The sequence below is a fragment of the Mesoplodon bidens genome, assembly GCF_964165515.1.
Source record: "Mesoplodon bidens genome assembly, chromosome: 5".
Taxonomy (NCBI): Eukaryota; Metazoa; Chordata; class Mammalia; order Artiodactyla; family Ziphiidae; genus Mesoplodon; species Mesoplodon bidens.
This window is the reverse complement of record NC_138161.1, coordinates 15400200-15416437: the sequence shown is the minus strand read 5'-3', so window position 1 is coordinate 15416437 and position 16238 is coordinate 15400200. Positions and strand designations below refer to the sequence as shown.

The 16238-nt window shown below is 36.6% G+C and overlaps 1 protein-coding gene across 1 annotated transcript; it reads right to left on the bottom strand.

Moving 5' to 3' along the window:
- Nucleotides 1-2034: 2034 nt before the first annotated feature.
- CLDN8 (claudin 8) lies at nt 2035-4122 on the bottom strand. Its single transcript, XM_081235382.1, has one exon. It carries the CDS (start codon nt 3922-3924, stop codon nt 3247-3249), a length of 678 nt encoding a protein of 225 aa, XP_081091508.1. The 5' UTR covers nt 3925-4122; the 3' UTR covers nt 2035-3246.
- Nucleotides 4123-16238: the final 12116 nt, after the last annotated feature.

Sequence of the window (16238 nt, the reverse complement as noted above, 5' to 3'; positions counted from 1 at the left end):
ATGTTGAAGTCCACCCTGGGACTCAGGGGGAAAGGGTGCTGGGACCAGTGAGTCATAGGGAGGCTTGGAGCTGGGACAGTGAGATGACTTTTATTGTGCAGAAAGTTAACTCTGGGAGAGATGTCTCTGGACAATACTACAGTAGGAAGAGTACAGCCTCTTGGATTAGGGGATATATATATATATATATATATATATATATATATATATATATATATATATATATATATATATATATATATATATATATATATATATACCTTTGAGACTCAGTATTCTCATGATTTCTTAAGTAATTCATAGAATTCTTAGAGGATTGATGTGGTAAGAAAAGAAAAGGCCAAGCACCTGGGAGGTTTGCAATGAAGGGTACATTTCTTGCTCTTGTCTCTGGTTAGACTGCAAATTCTTTGAGAATAAAAACTGTGTCTTGGCCATCCCCATATCCCTACCACTTAAGGTAATGCAGCTTAATACCAGTTTTTGCAGTGTGGGAGGGGGTCATTTGGGATACAGATTCAGCAGAAGTGGTTCAGGGTAGGGGCTGCAGGTGATACAGTATGAAAGAGAACAAAGTCCAGCTGTAAGCTGAGGGCATAAAACTATACCCCCACCTCCCTGTGTTCTTTTTGTCACACCACATTTTTTCTCTATAAGACTACAATATCAAACATCCTTTTTGCACATAATTTGCCACCAGTCAAACAATTTCCTAATATCAGTGCATCTTTTTCAGGATATTAAAGAAGACATTTGACATATGAATTATTCTAGTTTCTGGACATCCATTTTATAATTGTTATCATACTCATTATACACTGATGTTACTGTGTGATAAAGTTCGCCATGAAGATTATAAGACAGATTTTCCTTCTTGTCTCTTATCATCTGCTAAGGCATTTGGATTTACCTTACAGGCAATGGAGCATTCCTACAAGGATTATGAGCAGGATGTGATGGGGTCTGGCTTGCATTCTAGAAATAACTGAGCTAGGAACATGGAGGGTAGCTGGAGGAAGGCAGTAACACAAGTCTAGAGGGTAGGAAAGAGAGATGTTAATAAGGTGGAAAGTTGGAGAAAGATTTCAGAGATACTCAAAAGGTGATGCCACAGAAAACCAGCAATGTTAGAATTTTGCTTTAGAGAAAAGAAGATGAAAAGAACAACTGAGTTTGGGATATTCAGGAGAGCTTTCTAAGTAAAAAAGATGTTTGATTAAAGGCTGGTGTTTAGAAGATTGGACTTTTTTTTTTCTCCAAAATGCTTAGTTAGTTTTTCTTTATTTCTGTTCTTATGAATGTTTTGACCCAAAATTGCCTAAGGTAAACTAGTATTAGGCTATTGGAAAATCACCAATCTCAGAAAAAACACTAAAAGTTTTCACAACTAACAGTAGTTAAGCAAGTCATTTTCACATACAAAAATCAGTTTGTAAACTAGACATTGCTGAAGAAAATCTACTTGTCCTGAAGAAAAAGAGCATGGACTGTGAAGTCAGACAGTCCTTATTTTTTCTCCTGACTCTATTGGGTAATCAGTAAACTGTTCTGAAGCGCCCTCATCTGTGATTGAACTAATCATATCAATCTCATAATAGATTTAATGATATAATTCATATAAAGCAGTAGAGGTCCTAGTATATAATACATGTCCCTAAAACATTACCCACTGTTATTAATTAACACTATTTCTCAGAGGTAGAAACATATTTAGCTATGGAAATTTTTTACATAAATGTCTATTACAAACATAATATTTATAGGATATAGATTTTGGGGGGTAACCTATAGTATTATCTTAATAAATTACAAATATATTATCTGCATCAAATATTAGTATGAGAATCCAATCATTGTAAGGTTGTTAAATGATATATGATACTTTATATTCTCAAAAATTAATGCTGAATCTACCTTTATCTTTAAAATGTGACTTTGATAGTCTTTTTTCAAAATTACAAAGCTGAAAATATCAAGTTTTTAAACTCTACAAGTTAATAAAATAGAATAAGTGGAGAATAATGAAAGACTATATACTTAAAATAAAAAGGCACAATTTATTAATACAAAAGACATAAAGCAGGTAACATACATAGTCATTTAAGGTAGAAAACTGTAGATACAAACTTTCAAATCAGTTAACTGTTGGATCAAATTTGGGGAAAACACAAGATATAGTAATTCTATACCTTAGTAAAGTTGAACAAAAATGGAACAAATATAAAATTTTATCTTTGAAGGACTTAAATGACAATTTTGACTTAAGTATCCACATAAGAGAAGATACAGTTCACAAAGGACAGATCAGTTTTGCTTTTTGTTTTCATTACATTAATGAAAACCCAAAGTCTGTATACAAATAGTTATTAAAATATTCATATACACATATGATTTCTTGTCAAAATGTATCCTTCTCCAGACACAAAAACTTAAAAGGAAAAAAAAATGTTTTTCACTCTCCTGAAGTCTTTAATGTTTCTAAGACTATACTTTTATCTTTCTTCTTAGTATAGCTCTGGAAAAGCAGTTTGAATGCAAAGACCCTTGACAAAATAGCGGCCTTTTAAAAGCTGTTCATTTAATATACAAGAAAAGGAAGGCCTCTGGGGAATGAGGATAAAGGAGTTAGGATTTCTAACTCCTAGGCTGAAAAATAGGATCTCAAAAAACCATTTAGTTCCCTTTACACTGCTGATTAAAGCCTTCATTTTAACCTTCATTATAAATCAAATGCATTCATCACTAAGCTGTTTTTAAACAATTAATATGAACCTTCTTCAATCTTATCCCTGGTTCCCCTGAAAAGCAATAGTTGAATTCTATTTATTCAGTGTAATGAATCAGTGTTTCATTTAAAATAGAACTATATAAGCCTGTCTCTATTTATGTGACATAAAAACGTTACTCTCATCTATATGCATAACGCTATGCCATAAAGAAATCAGTTGTAAAATAATCGTCTTTAACAATGTCATTTTGAAGTAACTGATAAAAGGAGAAAACAACATGAAGCATTTTAGAAAACAAATGACTGTACTTTCTAGAACAATCAGAGCAATGTGTATAATATCTCATTCGGCTGAAATCACTTATAGAATCATAAAGAGCTGATGCACAGTTCCTGTAATTAATAGCAGGCAGTTAAAAACAGCAAATCAGTGTTTTTTGGGGGGGTTCCATTTTTAGAAAATAGTGGATATTTTTGTCATCTGAATGGCTTTATAGGTAGTTTAAAAATATACACAACTACACATACTGACTTTTGGAGTACACACTCGGTGACTTCTTTTCCATGTGATAGCTTTTCTGGGTCGTTCGGTGGGAAGGTATAGAATATCTGTAGCTACTGCTCTTTTCATTGCAGCAAGAAACACAACAGAACAGTGCCCCTCCAGCGATCAGCACCAGCGCCGTGGTCCAGCCTATGTAGAGGGCTTCTCCCAGCTCACGTTTTTGGGCCATATCCACTATTGGGTTGTAGAAGTCTCTGATGATGGAATTAGCAACCCAGCTCACAGGGATGAGCACCACAAGGCCAGTGACGATGAAGACTACTCCAGCCGTTAGCAGGATGTAACCCTTCACCTTCTCATCGTCCCCGGTGCATCTGGTGCACTTCATGCCAAGGACTGCCATCATGAAAGCCAGGAAGGACAGCACAGAGGCAGCACACATCAGTCCTCTGGATGCCTGTAGGTCCGGAGAGAGAGCCAGCAGGGAATCGTAGATTTTGCACTGCATTCTGATATTAGCGTGCCTCATGCAATTCATCCACAGTCCTTCCCAGAGGTTTTCAAAAACTACAATGTTGCTTCCAATGAAGGCAGACACTCTCCACTGAGGCATGACGGTGACAGCCACTGTGCCCACCATTCCAACACCACCAAGCACCAGTCCGGCGATTTGCAGGGCATAGGTAGCCATTCTCCTCTAGGTTGGGTTTTATCTGACTGGACTCCTGAGCCGGTAGGGCTACTCTGAAGCAAGGTTCTCTGCGCCCCAGGGGAGAAGAGTTTTCCTGTAATGAACTCAGAACTCAGTGGTTTTTCAAATAAGAGCTGCTGTGCTATTTCTAACCAGATTAAATCCAGTGTTGGCTGGCTGAGTTGCCCACTCACCCTCACTCCACTGACTACCGCAGGTAAACTTACAAATCAGGTGGGGCAACTTTCTCAGCCAGTAAGAGGGGGATGGTAACTCATGTGTGTCTAAGTCCTCAAGAGATACTTTGGAACTGCTAGACCTGCACATAAGCATATTCTTTGTACTTCTCATTTGTCCAAGAAGACAGCCATATATTTACCTGGAGGCATAATTAGGAATGCTTGCACAATCATCAAGAAACGCATCAATCCCTTGAGATGTGAAAGTTACAACTTGTACTGGCAATGCAGAAACTTTTAGTAAGAGCTGCTGTGACCAAGACACAAAATAAATTCTCTGCCTAAGAACTTTGCTAGGACTGTCACAGTGCCAAAGTGAAAGGAGAGCAGAGGATTGATAGATTGCTCATACCTGAGAAACCACATTCTTTGGGACACATATGATCCAAGTGGTTGATTTAATTTGCCTACAACTTCAAAGCAAGCTTGCCTGTAGTGAAATCAGGGAACAGATCATGCCAAAGGACAAAATAAGGCTAAAGTAATTAAATATACAATGTTGTCCTCCTCCATGGCACCGAACACTCACTTGTTGTTTTCTTTTGAGCCAGGGAGACTACTCATTAGTATTTTCCTGATAATCTTGATTTCTAAGGGGGAAAAAATTGCAAAAACAAGAAAAAAGAATCCATGCGATTTTCTTCTGCTTTCTTCTTCTAGATTCTTATGTAGCAAGCACTCACAATAGCAATTAAATGATGCAGTGGCTTACAGGTTGCTAGCTTATTCTGTGGCTCTATCTTTACTACTCTGTCTTCCTAGACCTAAGCAACTAGAATTCTACAGATGGTGCAAGCATCCTGAGTCTATACAAATGGTTGATATTTCTAAATAAGTATTTACAGGACAAAATGACTGTATTCATTGAATCAACTAAATCTGTCAATTAAACTTGTCTTTAATTCCATATCTGCAGGAGGAGGTAGAAACCCCTAATGTAATGCATTTTCAATGGTCTCATCTCAAAATAATAATGATGACAACATTGGAGCTAAAATGAACATACATGTTGATCTGGGAAAACTCCACTAGCAATTTTCTTCTGGAGGGCACCTCGAATGCACTGCCCTCTCTTTGCAAACTTCAAATGCTAATTTCCTTTCATTTTTGCATCATAAAAATGATTTTTTATTTACAATTTTACTTCTTCTCTGCTTCCTTGTACTATCTTAAATCTAAGTATGGAAGAAAACATCTCCTGCTCACTTGTTAAACTTTGAAAATTTAATGGTCCAAAAAATCTTAGTGGTTTACAGAGGTTAAAACAAAAGTACTTTGAAGGAGGGGAAGAAAACGATGCCAAAATAAACTGTCTTCTAAAAAAAAATAGGAATGTCTGGTAGGCCCAGTTGTTATTATTTTATTAGACTGGACACGTTGAAATTATGAAAAAATTAAAAGCTGATATTTACAGTAATCTTCCTCATTTGTTGGCCTCATTTAAGGACGAACCTAGAGCATATCCCTTTTGCTAACAGAAAATATCTAGCATTTTCTCCTTCAGGTTTGTATCAGTTACAGACTTGTGGTAGAGGGGGAAATAAGTTAACCTTGGAAAAGTAATCTGTAATCCATAAAAAGAGATTTGAAATCTAAACAGCAGATTAGTATTATTTTTATCTTGAATTGCCAACCTGGGCAAAGGGAATGACTTGACAGAATTGGAAAATGAAAAAGGAATGACATAACTGGTTGAGATAATGACAAACTAAAACTATATATACACACACACACACATATATACACATATATATGTGTATATGTGTGTATATATATTTACATTTGTAGAGAAGCAAATCAAAATCTCTAAATTCATGTGACATGTTTTTTAGGAGTCCGTTTGAATATTGCAGAATATCTACATAAAAACAGGAAAACTTGTGATGGAAATAGGTATCTACATATTTGAGAGCCTCAGCCTTCACCTAGGAGCTGCCTCCTAGGTGTGGATTGATGTACCCGTTGCCTTCGTGCACTATCAAACCTCTCTTCCTTGAAGCATTAAGCTTTATTTACCAAGACCTTATTTCACACAAAAATATTCCCCCCATTTCAAAAATATTAGTACTTTACTCCTGAAATTTTCTTAGCCAAAAGATTGCGATCAGAATGAGAAATCAACCTTGGGTTCGCGTTAGAATAATTATAGAGTTAGCTGTCCTATCAGGAATTAGCCCAGGGCCTCCAGGCAGGTTTCTTATCACACAGTGATCCAGTTAACCCCATGATATTCTGAAATAACTGTGCCCTAAAGGTCAGAGGAAATGAGAAAGACAGGGGAAAATGGCTATACTAAGTTTTCTAGGGACAGAAAGCCCTAAATTCAGAGCTTAAAAAGTCAAGTTCACTGTTTCCGTAATACTATGTCCCTGAGGTGATTAACTTGTCTACAAAATTCAGATAGCAATAATGCTTAGAGAATTAGCTGATAAATAACATTTTTTACTCTTCTTTAATTTAGAACTGCAGAGCAACCTACAGAGATTGTTCTATCATTTTTATTCCATTTTTAGGAGGAACCCAAATATTAACAAGAACCCAAGAAAGAAAAGCATGCCCATGTTGACCCACTATGCTCCCCTGGTCTCTAGAGATCTCCCTTTTGTCTACATTATCAGAAGCATGATTTAAGTTTGGCAATTAAATTTACTAAATTAAATTTAGTCCTGACAGTTACATAACACATGCAAAGGCTTCTTCTTTATAAATGATAGCACACAATGTCACTGTCCGACTGCCCTTGTTTTTGTCATCCTTACTGTTAGAGCAGTTAATCTTCAACCAACAACTCTTTAGTCTGGGGTGCCTATTAGTTCTCATCACTACTTGAAATAATCTTTGTTTCTGCCCATCAAGCCATTGCCGATTTCTACTGTTTTCTGAATTTTCTCTTGTATTTATTTATTTATTTATATTTTTAAAAGATTTTTATTTATTTATTTTAATTTTTATTGGAGTATAGTTGATTTACACTGTTGTGTTAGTTTCTGCTGTACAACGAAGTGAATCAGTTATATATATGAATATATCCACTCTTTTTTAGATTCTTTTCCCATATAGGTCATCCTTTTTTCTCTGTTGTGTTGAGAGTTTTCAACCTGTGTTTATTTTTAATTATTTTTCACTGTTAATTAACTGTACTTGGCTGACCATCTTGTCCTGAGAAAAGAAGATTACATATCAATAGGTCTCTTTGTTTGCTGTTCCCAAAATACTCTTGGTCTTTGCCACATGTTCTTGAACTTCCATCCTATTTGTCTTCGTGATGTTCTCTGCTCTCAAATTTCTGTAGCCATTAACAGTTCTCTGTGTTCACCACCTCCCTATGGTTTATATTTGCTCTGCTTAAAAATGAACTCCTTTCTTTATAATAATTGCTGTGTCTTAGTTCAGGCTGCTTTAACAAAATACAATAGACTGTGTGGCTTAAACAACAGAAATTAATTTCTCACAGTTCTGAAGTCTAGGAAGTCTGAGATCAGGGGGCCAGATTGTGGAGTTCTGGTGAGAGCCCTCTTTGTGGTTTGCAGTCGGCTGTCTTCTTGCTGTGACCTCTCATGGCAGAGAGAGTGAGAGAGTTCTATTCTCTTTCCCTTCTTATAAGGGCACTAATCCTATGATGAGGACCCTACTCTCTTGACCTCATCAAACCTAATTACCTCTCAAAGCCCCCACCTCTAAATACCATCACACTGAGGAATAGGGTTCAATATATGAATTTGGGGAGGACACAAACCTGCAGTCACTAACATCTAGCTACTAACAAATCCAAGCAATTAAGTTCACATAATTCTGAAAAATCTTTTCTTCTTGTCTCAGGAGTCCTTTTTGTTCCAAGGTTAATTAAAAAATTGAGTAAACATAAATAAAAATACACAATGGGAATAATGATTATTGAAATGTTTTTGTCTTTCTCCTACTTTTCATTGCATTTTTAAAAAATTGAAATCTGAGTTGCAGTGAATTCTGACATACTTTGGGAGATAGGTCCACATGTTTTATTGTATGTAGTGTATGTGATAACCCCACTAAAGGACAGGACATTCAGGGAGATCTTTTTTTTTTTTAATTAAGCTATATACTGTGGGAATTATTTTCACTAAATTAATGAGCAATCTCTATGGACTAATTCACATGAACCATCCTACTTCTAATGATTTGTGAAAATTTCTTTTAAAGCTGCTGAAATTTCCTAGTAATAACAATAGTTACAGAGTATTAAATGATCCCTATGTCACAGGTTACTTACATGCACTACATCTTATATTTAAAACCTCCTTATGAAGTAAGGGTTATTAGCCCCCTGTTATAATTGAATAAATTAAAACTCAATAAAGACTGTGCCTTTTCTAAGGTCACACAGCTTTTGCTTGCTGAATCCACAGAAATAGAACCTAGATTCAGACCTAAATTCCATGTTTTTTTTTTCTGTATTATCTACAATCTCCCGAAGGAAATTAAAGAAAGGAAATCTCTTATATAAACACATATGATCAAAGTTAATGAAAAACAAAATTTGTTGAACATGTTTTTTTTTTCTATGTAGTTCATTATTGAGAACTATTTGCATGGCTAAGCTTTGTGATTTTTATTTTTCAAATATCTGGTTCATTGATATTTGAAATATATATCTTTTGATACTCTATTCAGAGAAGTTTCTCCTGGGGAAACACACCAGTTATTCCTTGTTTAGAGTTTCAGAGAGTCCCCCACTCAGAAATCATTATTGGGCACCCCTTTCTTATCCATCTCTCATTATCATCTTCATCTTGATAGTTTCTTAACTACAGATTAGGTCGTGGTACTTAATGATCTAACCATTGCTGGACACATATTTGGCTAAAATAAGAAACAATTTTAATGCAATGAAGTGAACAGCTTCATGTATCAGCACCCTCAGCTTATTGTAATACAGGAAAACTTTCCTTTGTGTTTTACAGGACTTGTTGGTGATCAACAGAGGTAGGACAGGATACTTTTATTAGTTCACTAAAATTGTTCTTTTCAGTGACTCAGGAACAACTTTTCTGTCTTTGACAAAAAGCCAAAATGAAAAAAAATTGTAAGTTGCATAAAACTGCATTCCACATGGTTATTTTTGGAATTGCTTGAAAACTATTTTCTTAAACTTTTCATCTCATGTCACAATTCTTTTTATTGAAATGTAAAGAATGATGTGCACCTTCGAACGAGGAAAACAAAGCATCCATGACAGAATTTATTTATTTATTTATTTTATTTGGCTGCATCGTGTCTTAGTTGTGGCACGCAGGATCTTTGTTGCGCACGTGGGATCTTTGTTGTGGCACGCGGGATCTTTGTTGAGGCATGCAGGCTCTTCATTGCGGCACGCAGGCTTCTCTCTAATTGTGGCGTGTGGGTTTTTCTTTTCTCTAGTTGTGGCGTGAGGCTCCAGGGCACGTGGGCTCTGTAGTTGTGGTGCGTGGGTTGCAGAGCATGTGGGCTCTGTAGTTTGTGGCACACAGGCTCTCTAGTTGTGGTGCGTGGGCTTAGTTGCCCCGTGACATATGGGATCTTAGTTTCCTGACCAGGGATTGAAACTACGTCCCCTGCATTTTAAGGCGGATTCCCATGGGACCACCAGGGAAGTCTCCATGACAGAATTTAGAAACAAAATCATCATCTCCCTTAAGAGAGGAGACAAATTTCTGGCCAGGCAGAGACATTAATTGGGACCAGAAATGGTAACATCTGATAATAAATAGGGCCAAAAAAGAACATTTCTTATCATTTAATTTTGAATCCACAGCAATTCACATCAAGTTTAACTCAGGTTAACTACAAAAAGGAAAAGAAAAGACAAAGCATGTAGGATAATATCTTCAATATGATTACATATGCTTAACATAATATATGTTTTAAAATATTATGTAATACTATTATGTTAATAAGAACTATTCAGAAAATAATGTTATATTAGCTATTAAGATTATTAAACTATATAATATATTAATTTTATGATTTGATCCTTCCAACTACCTTATTAGAACAGCACTATTATTATATCAGTTTTATTAAGGAAACTTAGGCTTATGAAGTTTAAATAAATGGCCCAGAGTCCCACAACTAACTAGTAGAAAGGCCAGTGTAGGAACTCAAGTTTGTCAGACGTCTGAGGCCATGCTCTTGAGCCAGTTTGTCCTTACAGACCTGCCTCCAAATCAGACTCATTGCTTGCATCATTTTATAGTTTTACGCCTTGCTGTTCTCTGGAATAATGCTCTGCACATTGTGGGTTTTCAATAGCATTTGAAGCAGGATGGAGAGTAGTAATAACTTGTCTCCTTTCCCTGCAGCAAGAGCCATTGTTCAATATGAGAATCATAAGATGAAAATTTATTATTGAAAAGGCCACACACATGGAAAACACACAAACACACACGTCCTTATGAGCAAACAGTGAATATGGGAGCTCAAGAAATGACTTTCTCTTGTAAAGTTGGAATTAACAGGACTGGGTAACGTAATTAACCAGGCAAATAGAGCTAGGCCTATTACTGATTAATTTACAAAACAATTAACCTTCCACTTAAAATTCAAATTAAGATTCTGTCTGCCTTAGGCAAACAGTGTTTGAAAATTTTGGTAGGGTTAGACATTAACTGTTTTACTTAAAACCAACTTCAGACCACAATGGGTAAGAATATTATTGGAACGAGCAGTGCATGGTATTCTTGACTTTTAGTTATTAAAAGAAAAAGAAAATATTGCAATATATTACAACATGCTGGACTTCCTAATATCTTTTCAATGAGAATATGAGAAAAACTAAAAGCTGTACAATTTCTATCTCAAATACTGATAGAGAATTTGTAATTTTTGCAAAATTTTCAAAATGATGACTCATGAAATATCTTCTGAACATTTCCAACCATCCAACAAATATATTATGTACAAGACACCATGATAGATACTGAGGATCAAGAAATAAATCATAGTCTCTGCTTTTTATAGTTTTATATTTGCAGAGCACTGAGGGGGCAGTGGGAAAAAGAAATGCTGGGTCACTTACAATTGTCATAATAAACCAAGTCTTTAAAGATGATATTAATAACATCTGTTCATGCTTATACAGCTTTAAAAATGCCAGATTTGTTTGTTCCAGAATGATAAACAAAAACACATCCTTTGGTCTTTTAGGTATATGTCCATTTCAGGGGGTTGCAAGAACACTACCAGATGTTGTTTTTGAGGACCTTTTGATAGAGTTGCTGTGTGTTTTCTACTCTTAAGGTGTTATTGCAATACTGCAGCCTCTGGTCTCCTCAAGAGCAGGAGCCTTGCCCTGCTGTACATTCCCAAATTTCACCCAGCACTCAGACCCTGAAAGACACTAGATAATTTAGTGCTGACTTGAGTCAGGGTCAGGAGTTTGGTGCTGATCTCGTCAGTAGGTCTCACCTTGTTCATGGGAAGGCACATTACCAATGATTCAAACCATTCTTTTGACTTTGAAAAGACACACCATTAACTGCACAAGCAGGTAAGGAGAACAGCCTGTCTTCACTCCATGCAAAAGCAGCTCCAAGGCATTTGGGGACTTTAAATGAAATCAAACAACCCATGAAAAGCACCTCCAGGAGACTGTAAACATTCAGCAGAGGCAACTCAACTGTCCGGGGTAGTTACACAACTTCCTGGCTCATTCACCCTATTTCTTGTTCTTATCTTCCCTTTTCTCTGACCCTTGCTCCTTTAGGATCTTCTTAAGGATTCCTGCTCCAGGGACTTGTTTGTGACTACTGAACTGGCTTCTGGAAGGCTCTCTCAGGCAGTTTCAGCTAACCCTCTGGTCTCTCATACTCCTGAACATTCCATCTCTTTCCTTTGTTACTCAACTGGTTGGTCCTGCCCTCTCAGGCTTCCCTCCAGGTTGAGAGCTTGGAACAGGGAAGAGTGTCTTTGTATACAGGAGCAGGATGGAAAATAGATCCAGAGCAGGTGTGAGTGATCCTCTGTGCACCTCATGCTATAGCTGAGGATTCATTCAAAAGATCCATGAAAAACAGAAGTCATCTCTGTTCTACTTACCCTTGTAGCAAAGTATTGCATAGTGCCTGGCACATAGAAAAAACTCTCCATATTTATTTAATATCACACAGATAGTGCTGAAATCTCTATGTCCCAGTTTTTGATATCTCCTTAGTGACTCTGGGTAACTAGGACACTCTGGCCAAGAAAACTGCCTATTGCTCATGTATGTATTTGTTTATTTTTATTAATGTTTGTTTTTCCCAATAGAATGTAAATGCTATGGGCAAAGTGACTTTGTCTTGTCCCCTGATCTTATATCCAACCACTAGACATTACCTGGTTCATAGTAAGAGCTCAGGAAATATTTGCAACAAATGAATAGTATCATTTAAGTAAAAACTCTAAGCACATAGAATTTTGTTAATCTCCTACATGTAAGTTACATCACTTTGTCAGACTTTTTCAGGTCAATACCTAAGCAGGGAAGAATCTAAAATATTACTCAGCTCTGGCTCTATCAGCCTTTCACTACACATTTAGCTATACCCTTTAAGGGGTGAAAATAACATCCCAGTGAGCCCATGTATTTTGCTTCAGCATTCATCAAGTTTGAGTATTTTCAGCAAAAGGCTTCCATTTTCTTATTTGTTCTACCTCCCTTCTCTTTACTCAGTACACAGATCCCCATTTTTTGGTAGTGCTTACTATTATTAATCAAATACTCTTTCAGTTATCTTGGCAAATATTGGTAAATTGGGAATCTAGGTTACCATTTTTGTTAAATATATAATTATAATATACTGGAAAATTATCACTTATTATTCTCTAAATATACTAAAATAATAGAAAAAAGATATAGAATGTTATATCTTTAGGAATGTTAAAAAATGTTAGGAAGTTAAAAAAATAGAGTACTTATATATTTTTTAACTTTAGAAAGAACCTGTATGTATCTTTCATTCATTTTTTCAAATGGAAAAAGCAAAATTTATTCCCTTCCCTACTATTTAGGAGTGGTTCTGATGTCTCAGGAACTTCACTTTACTTTGCCCATCTTCAAATTGGAATTCTTATAAGTCAGTGATGTTGTAGGAAGGGGCTTCATTTAGCAGTATTAAGCTACTTCAGTAGTAGTTTCAATTGCATCAGCCTGCCTTCATCAGTTTGCCTTGTTGTGATTTACTCTGAACTCAGAAGGGGAAGGGAAAGAACTTCCACTACAAATGAGTGTATGATCAGTCCATAAGTGAGCTATTACTGGGGACTTCTTTGGCTTCCAATGAACAGACTAACTTAGCTATAAAACTTGAAACAGTGATTTTATTTGAAAATAATTAGAAATGTGCAAGTATTGCTGTTTAAGTGTGTGTGTTTCCCTTATTTTTCAGTCGAAATTTGTCTCAAATTTTACACTGTTTTGAGCAAATATTTTTAGAATTAGCAAAACAGAAAATAACTTTTAAAGTATACTTTTGGTACCTCAAATTGTGGACAGTGTCTCTCCTGGGGATTGTAACATAGATGTGCTTATATGTGTATGAGTGGGGTTATAAAGGAAAGACTTTCAGATTCTGTAGAATCTACGTTGTTTGAATTCTGTACATGAGAATATGTCCTTGTAGTATAAATAAATAAATAAATAAATAAATAAATAAATAAAGTTTTGCATGTAACATTTATATAAATATAAATATGGTTCTTATAGTTCCCTTGAGATTCAGATTCCATTTAAATAATATGTATTGATCATCTAACACATGCTAGAAACATTACATATACTACTGTAATTGAATTAGTCTATTCTTTAATTTGGAAATGGTAAACCCCCTTTGGCATTAAAAAAAAAATCCCTGGTGGTACAAGTTTCATTAAAGAAGGGGCATTCTCCTTACAAAGCAATTCACAGCTGACTCTCTGAGGTTGTGATGGGAACACCCAGAGTAGAAGAGAATAGACTTACAGTGAATAGACTTATTCAGTGAATACACTTATTCCTACAGTGAAAAGATCAGAAGAATAAGGCAGCAGTCCAACTGGATTTTGACATCCCCAAGCTCTACTCTCACACACCATTTTCTCACTTTACATGTTGACACACTTAACTCATCTACATATTTGTTATGCTCTGTGGCCACACTCTATGATCCTTCATTCTAGGCTTGAAATCCCAATTACAATGATTCCTTTGTGTCAGGCACTGGTCACCATGGAAAATGTTAAATCAGTCAACAAAGTCCGATTCAGGAAAACCTCTCAAGTCCATTTTCCATCTAAGGAGGAAATTTCCTACTATAAACAGTCCCAGTAATTAACAGCTTGACTCAAATGTCATTTTAAGTCCTTCATTTGTTTATCCCCTCATTAATTCATCAAATATTGATTACCCAGTGACTGCAAGACCGATGTTGCTCTAAGAACTGAAGATTAACTAGGCACAAGGCACAGTCCCTGCCTCAAGGAACTTATAGGCTAATTAGGAGAGAACACTTGTTGCAAGCATGACTCCCATTTAGAGCCACCATTTCCATTGATTGTAAAATCATAGGATTTATGACATAGTGTCCCAAACACAAATGCCTGCTGGGACCAGGATGGGGACCAAAAAATAAAAATAATTTAAAAAAAGCAGGGCAGGCAAGGACAGTGAATGCTCCCCTAATGCAGCAAAAGCTGCTCAAATCCAGCTGATGTTTGCCACAAGGAAGTGCACACTTGTGTTATGAGAACTTTCCATTCTTAACAAGAAGACAGAAATCTGGGCTTTTAAATGAAATTCTTCAATTTTTAACATTGCCAACAGTGTGATTGCTGAACAAAACATGTGGAACAACTTTGGTACAATGTTTGTCAGTTTCTAACCACGTTTCAAGACACCGTGACCTCCAGGTATCAACTGCCATCAAGAAAGCTGACCCCACCCATGTTTCAGTTTCTTTGTCAACACCAGGAATGCAGAGCCTGCTGGCTGCCTCGGTGGAATGTTTTAAGAACTAATGGCCCTGTGAAGGACTTAGATCTCCTTAGATAAAAGTACTATACAAATAAACATTGTGATCACCAGTATTATGTTTCACCCTGAAGAGTTGCACTAGTTGTCCCAAACTATGGTAATTCAGTTCTGCATGTTGCACAAACATAGTAGAGGAGAAAGTACTTAGAGCTATTTAGTATCCACCTCTAGATGTTCCCTTGAATAACACACTTTTTTTTTTTCCTTTTTGTAAACTACCGAAAGCATATGAAAGGCTCCCGAGGAAAATATAAATCTGCTTTCAAAATCAGCCTTTTGGGTTTCCCTGGTGGTGCAGCGGTTAAGAATCCTCCTGCCAATGCAGGGGACACGGGTTCAAGCCTTAGTCTGGTAAGATCCCACATGCCGTGGAGCAACTAAACCTGTGCGCCACAACTACTGAGCCTACGCTCTAGAGCCCGTGAGCCACAAATACTGAGCCCTTGTGCCACAACTACTGAAGCCCACGTGCCACAACTACTGAAGCCCATGCGCCTAGAGCCCGTGCACCTAGAACCCTGCAACAAGAGAAGCCACCACAGTGAGAAGCCTGCACACAGCAATGAAGAGTAGCCCCTGGTCGCCTCAACTAGAAAAAGCCTGCGCGCAGCAACGAAGACCCCACGCAGCCAAAAATAAATGAATGAATAAATAAAATTAATTTAAAAAATCAGTCTTCATCTTAAATGGTAAGCTCAATAATTTCCGAGCTGCTCATGTTATTTGTTCCCATGTTAAAGAAACTGTGAGGACTGTGCTATTAAAATATCAGAAAAGAAGACTGGCTGGTACGTGCCCAAATTCTCTTATGGAACGCGAGGTACCAAGCTTTTCCATTCCCAAAAGGGCACTGGTTAGCCTGGTGGAGAGATGAGTGGAGGAAAACCCTTCTGCTGATCTTTCCTTTGCTTAGCAATCCCTGAAACAATGAGGAGAATATAGCAGAGGATGCTTCTGTAGATTCACTATTTCCCTAAGAGAAATTCTGTATTGATAGCATTGTTGGTCAGACAAAACCAATATTTACCTGTGCCGATGTATTGCATGCTTGCCTTGTTTCTCTGGTTCTA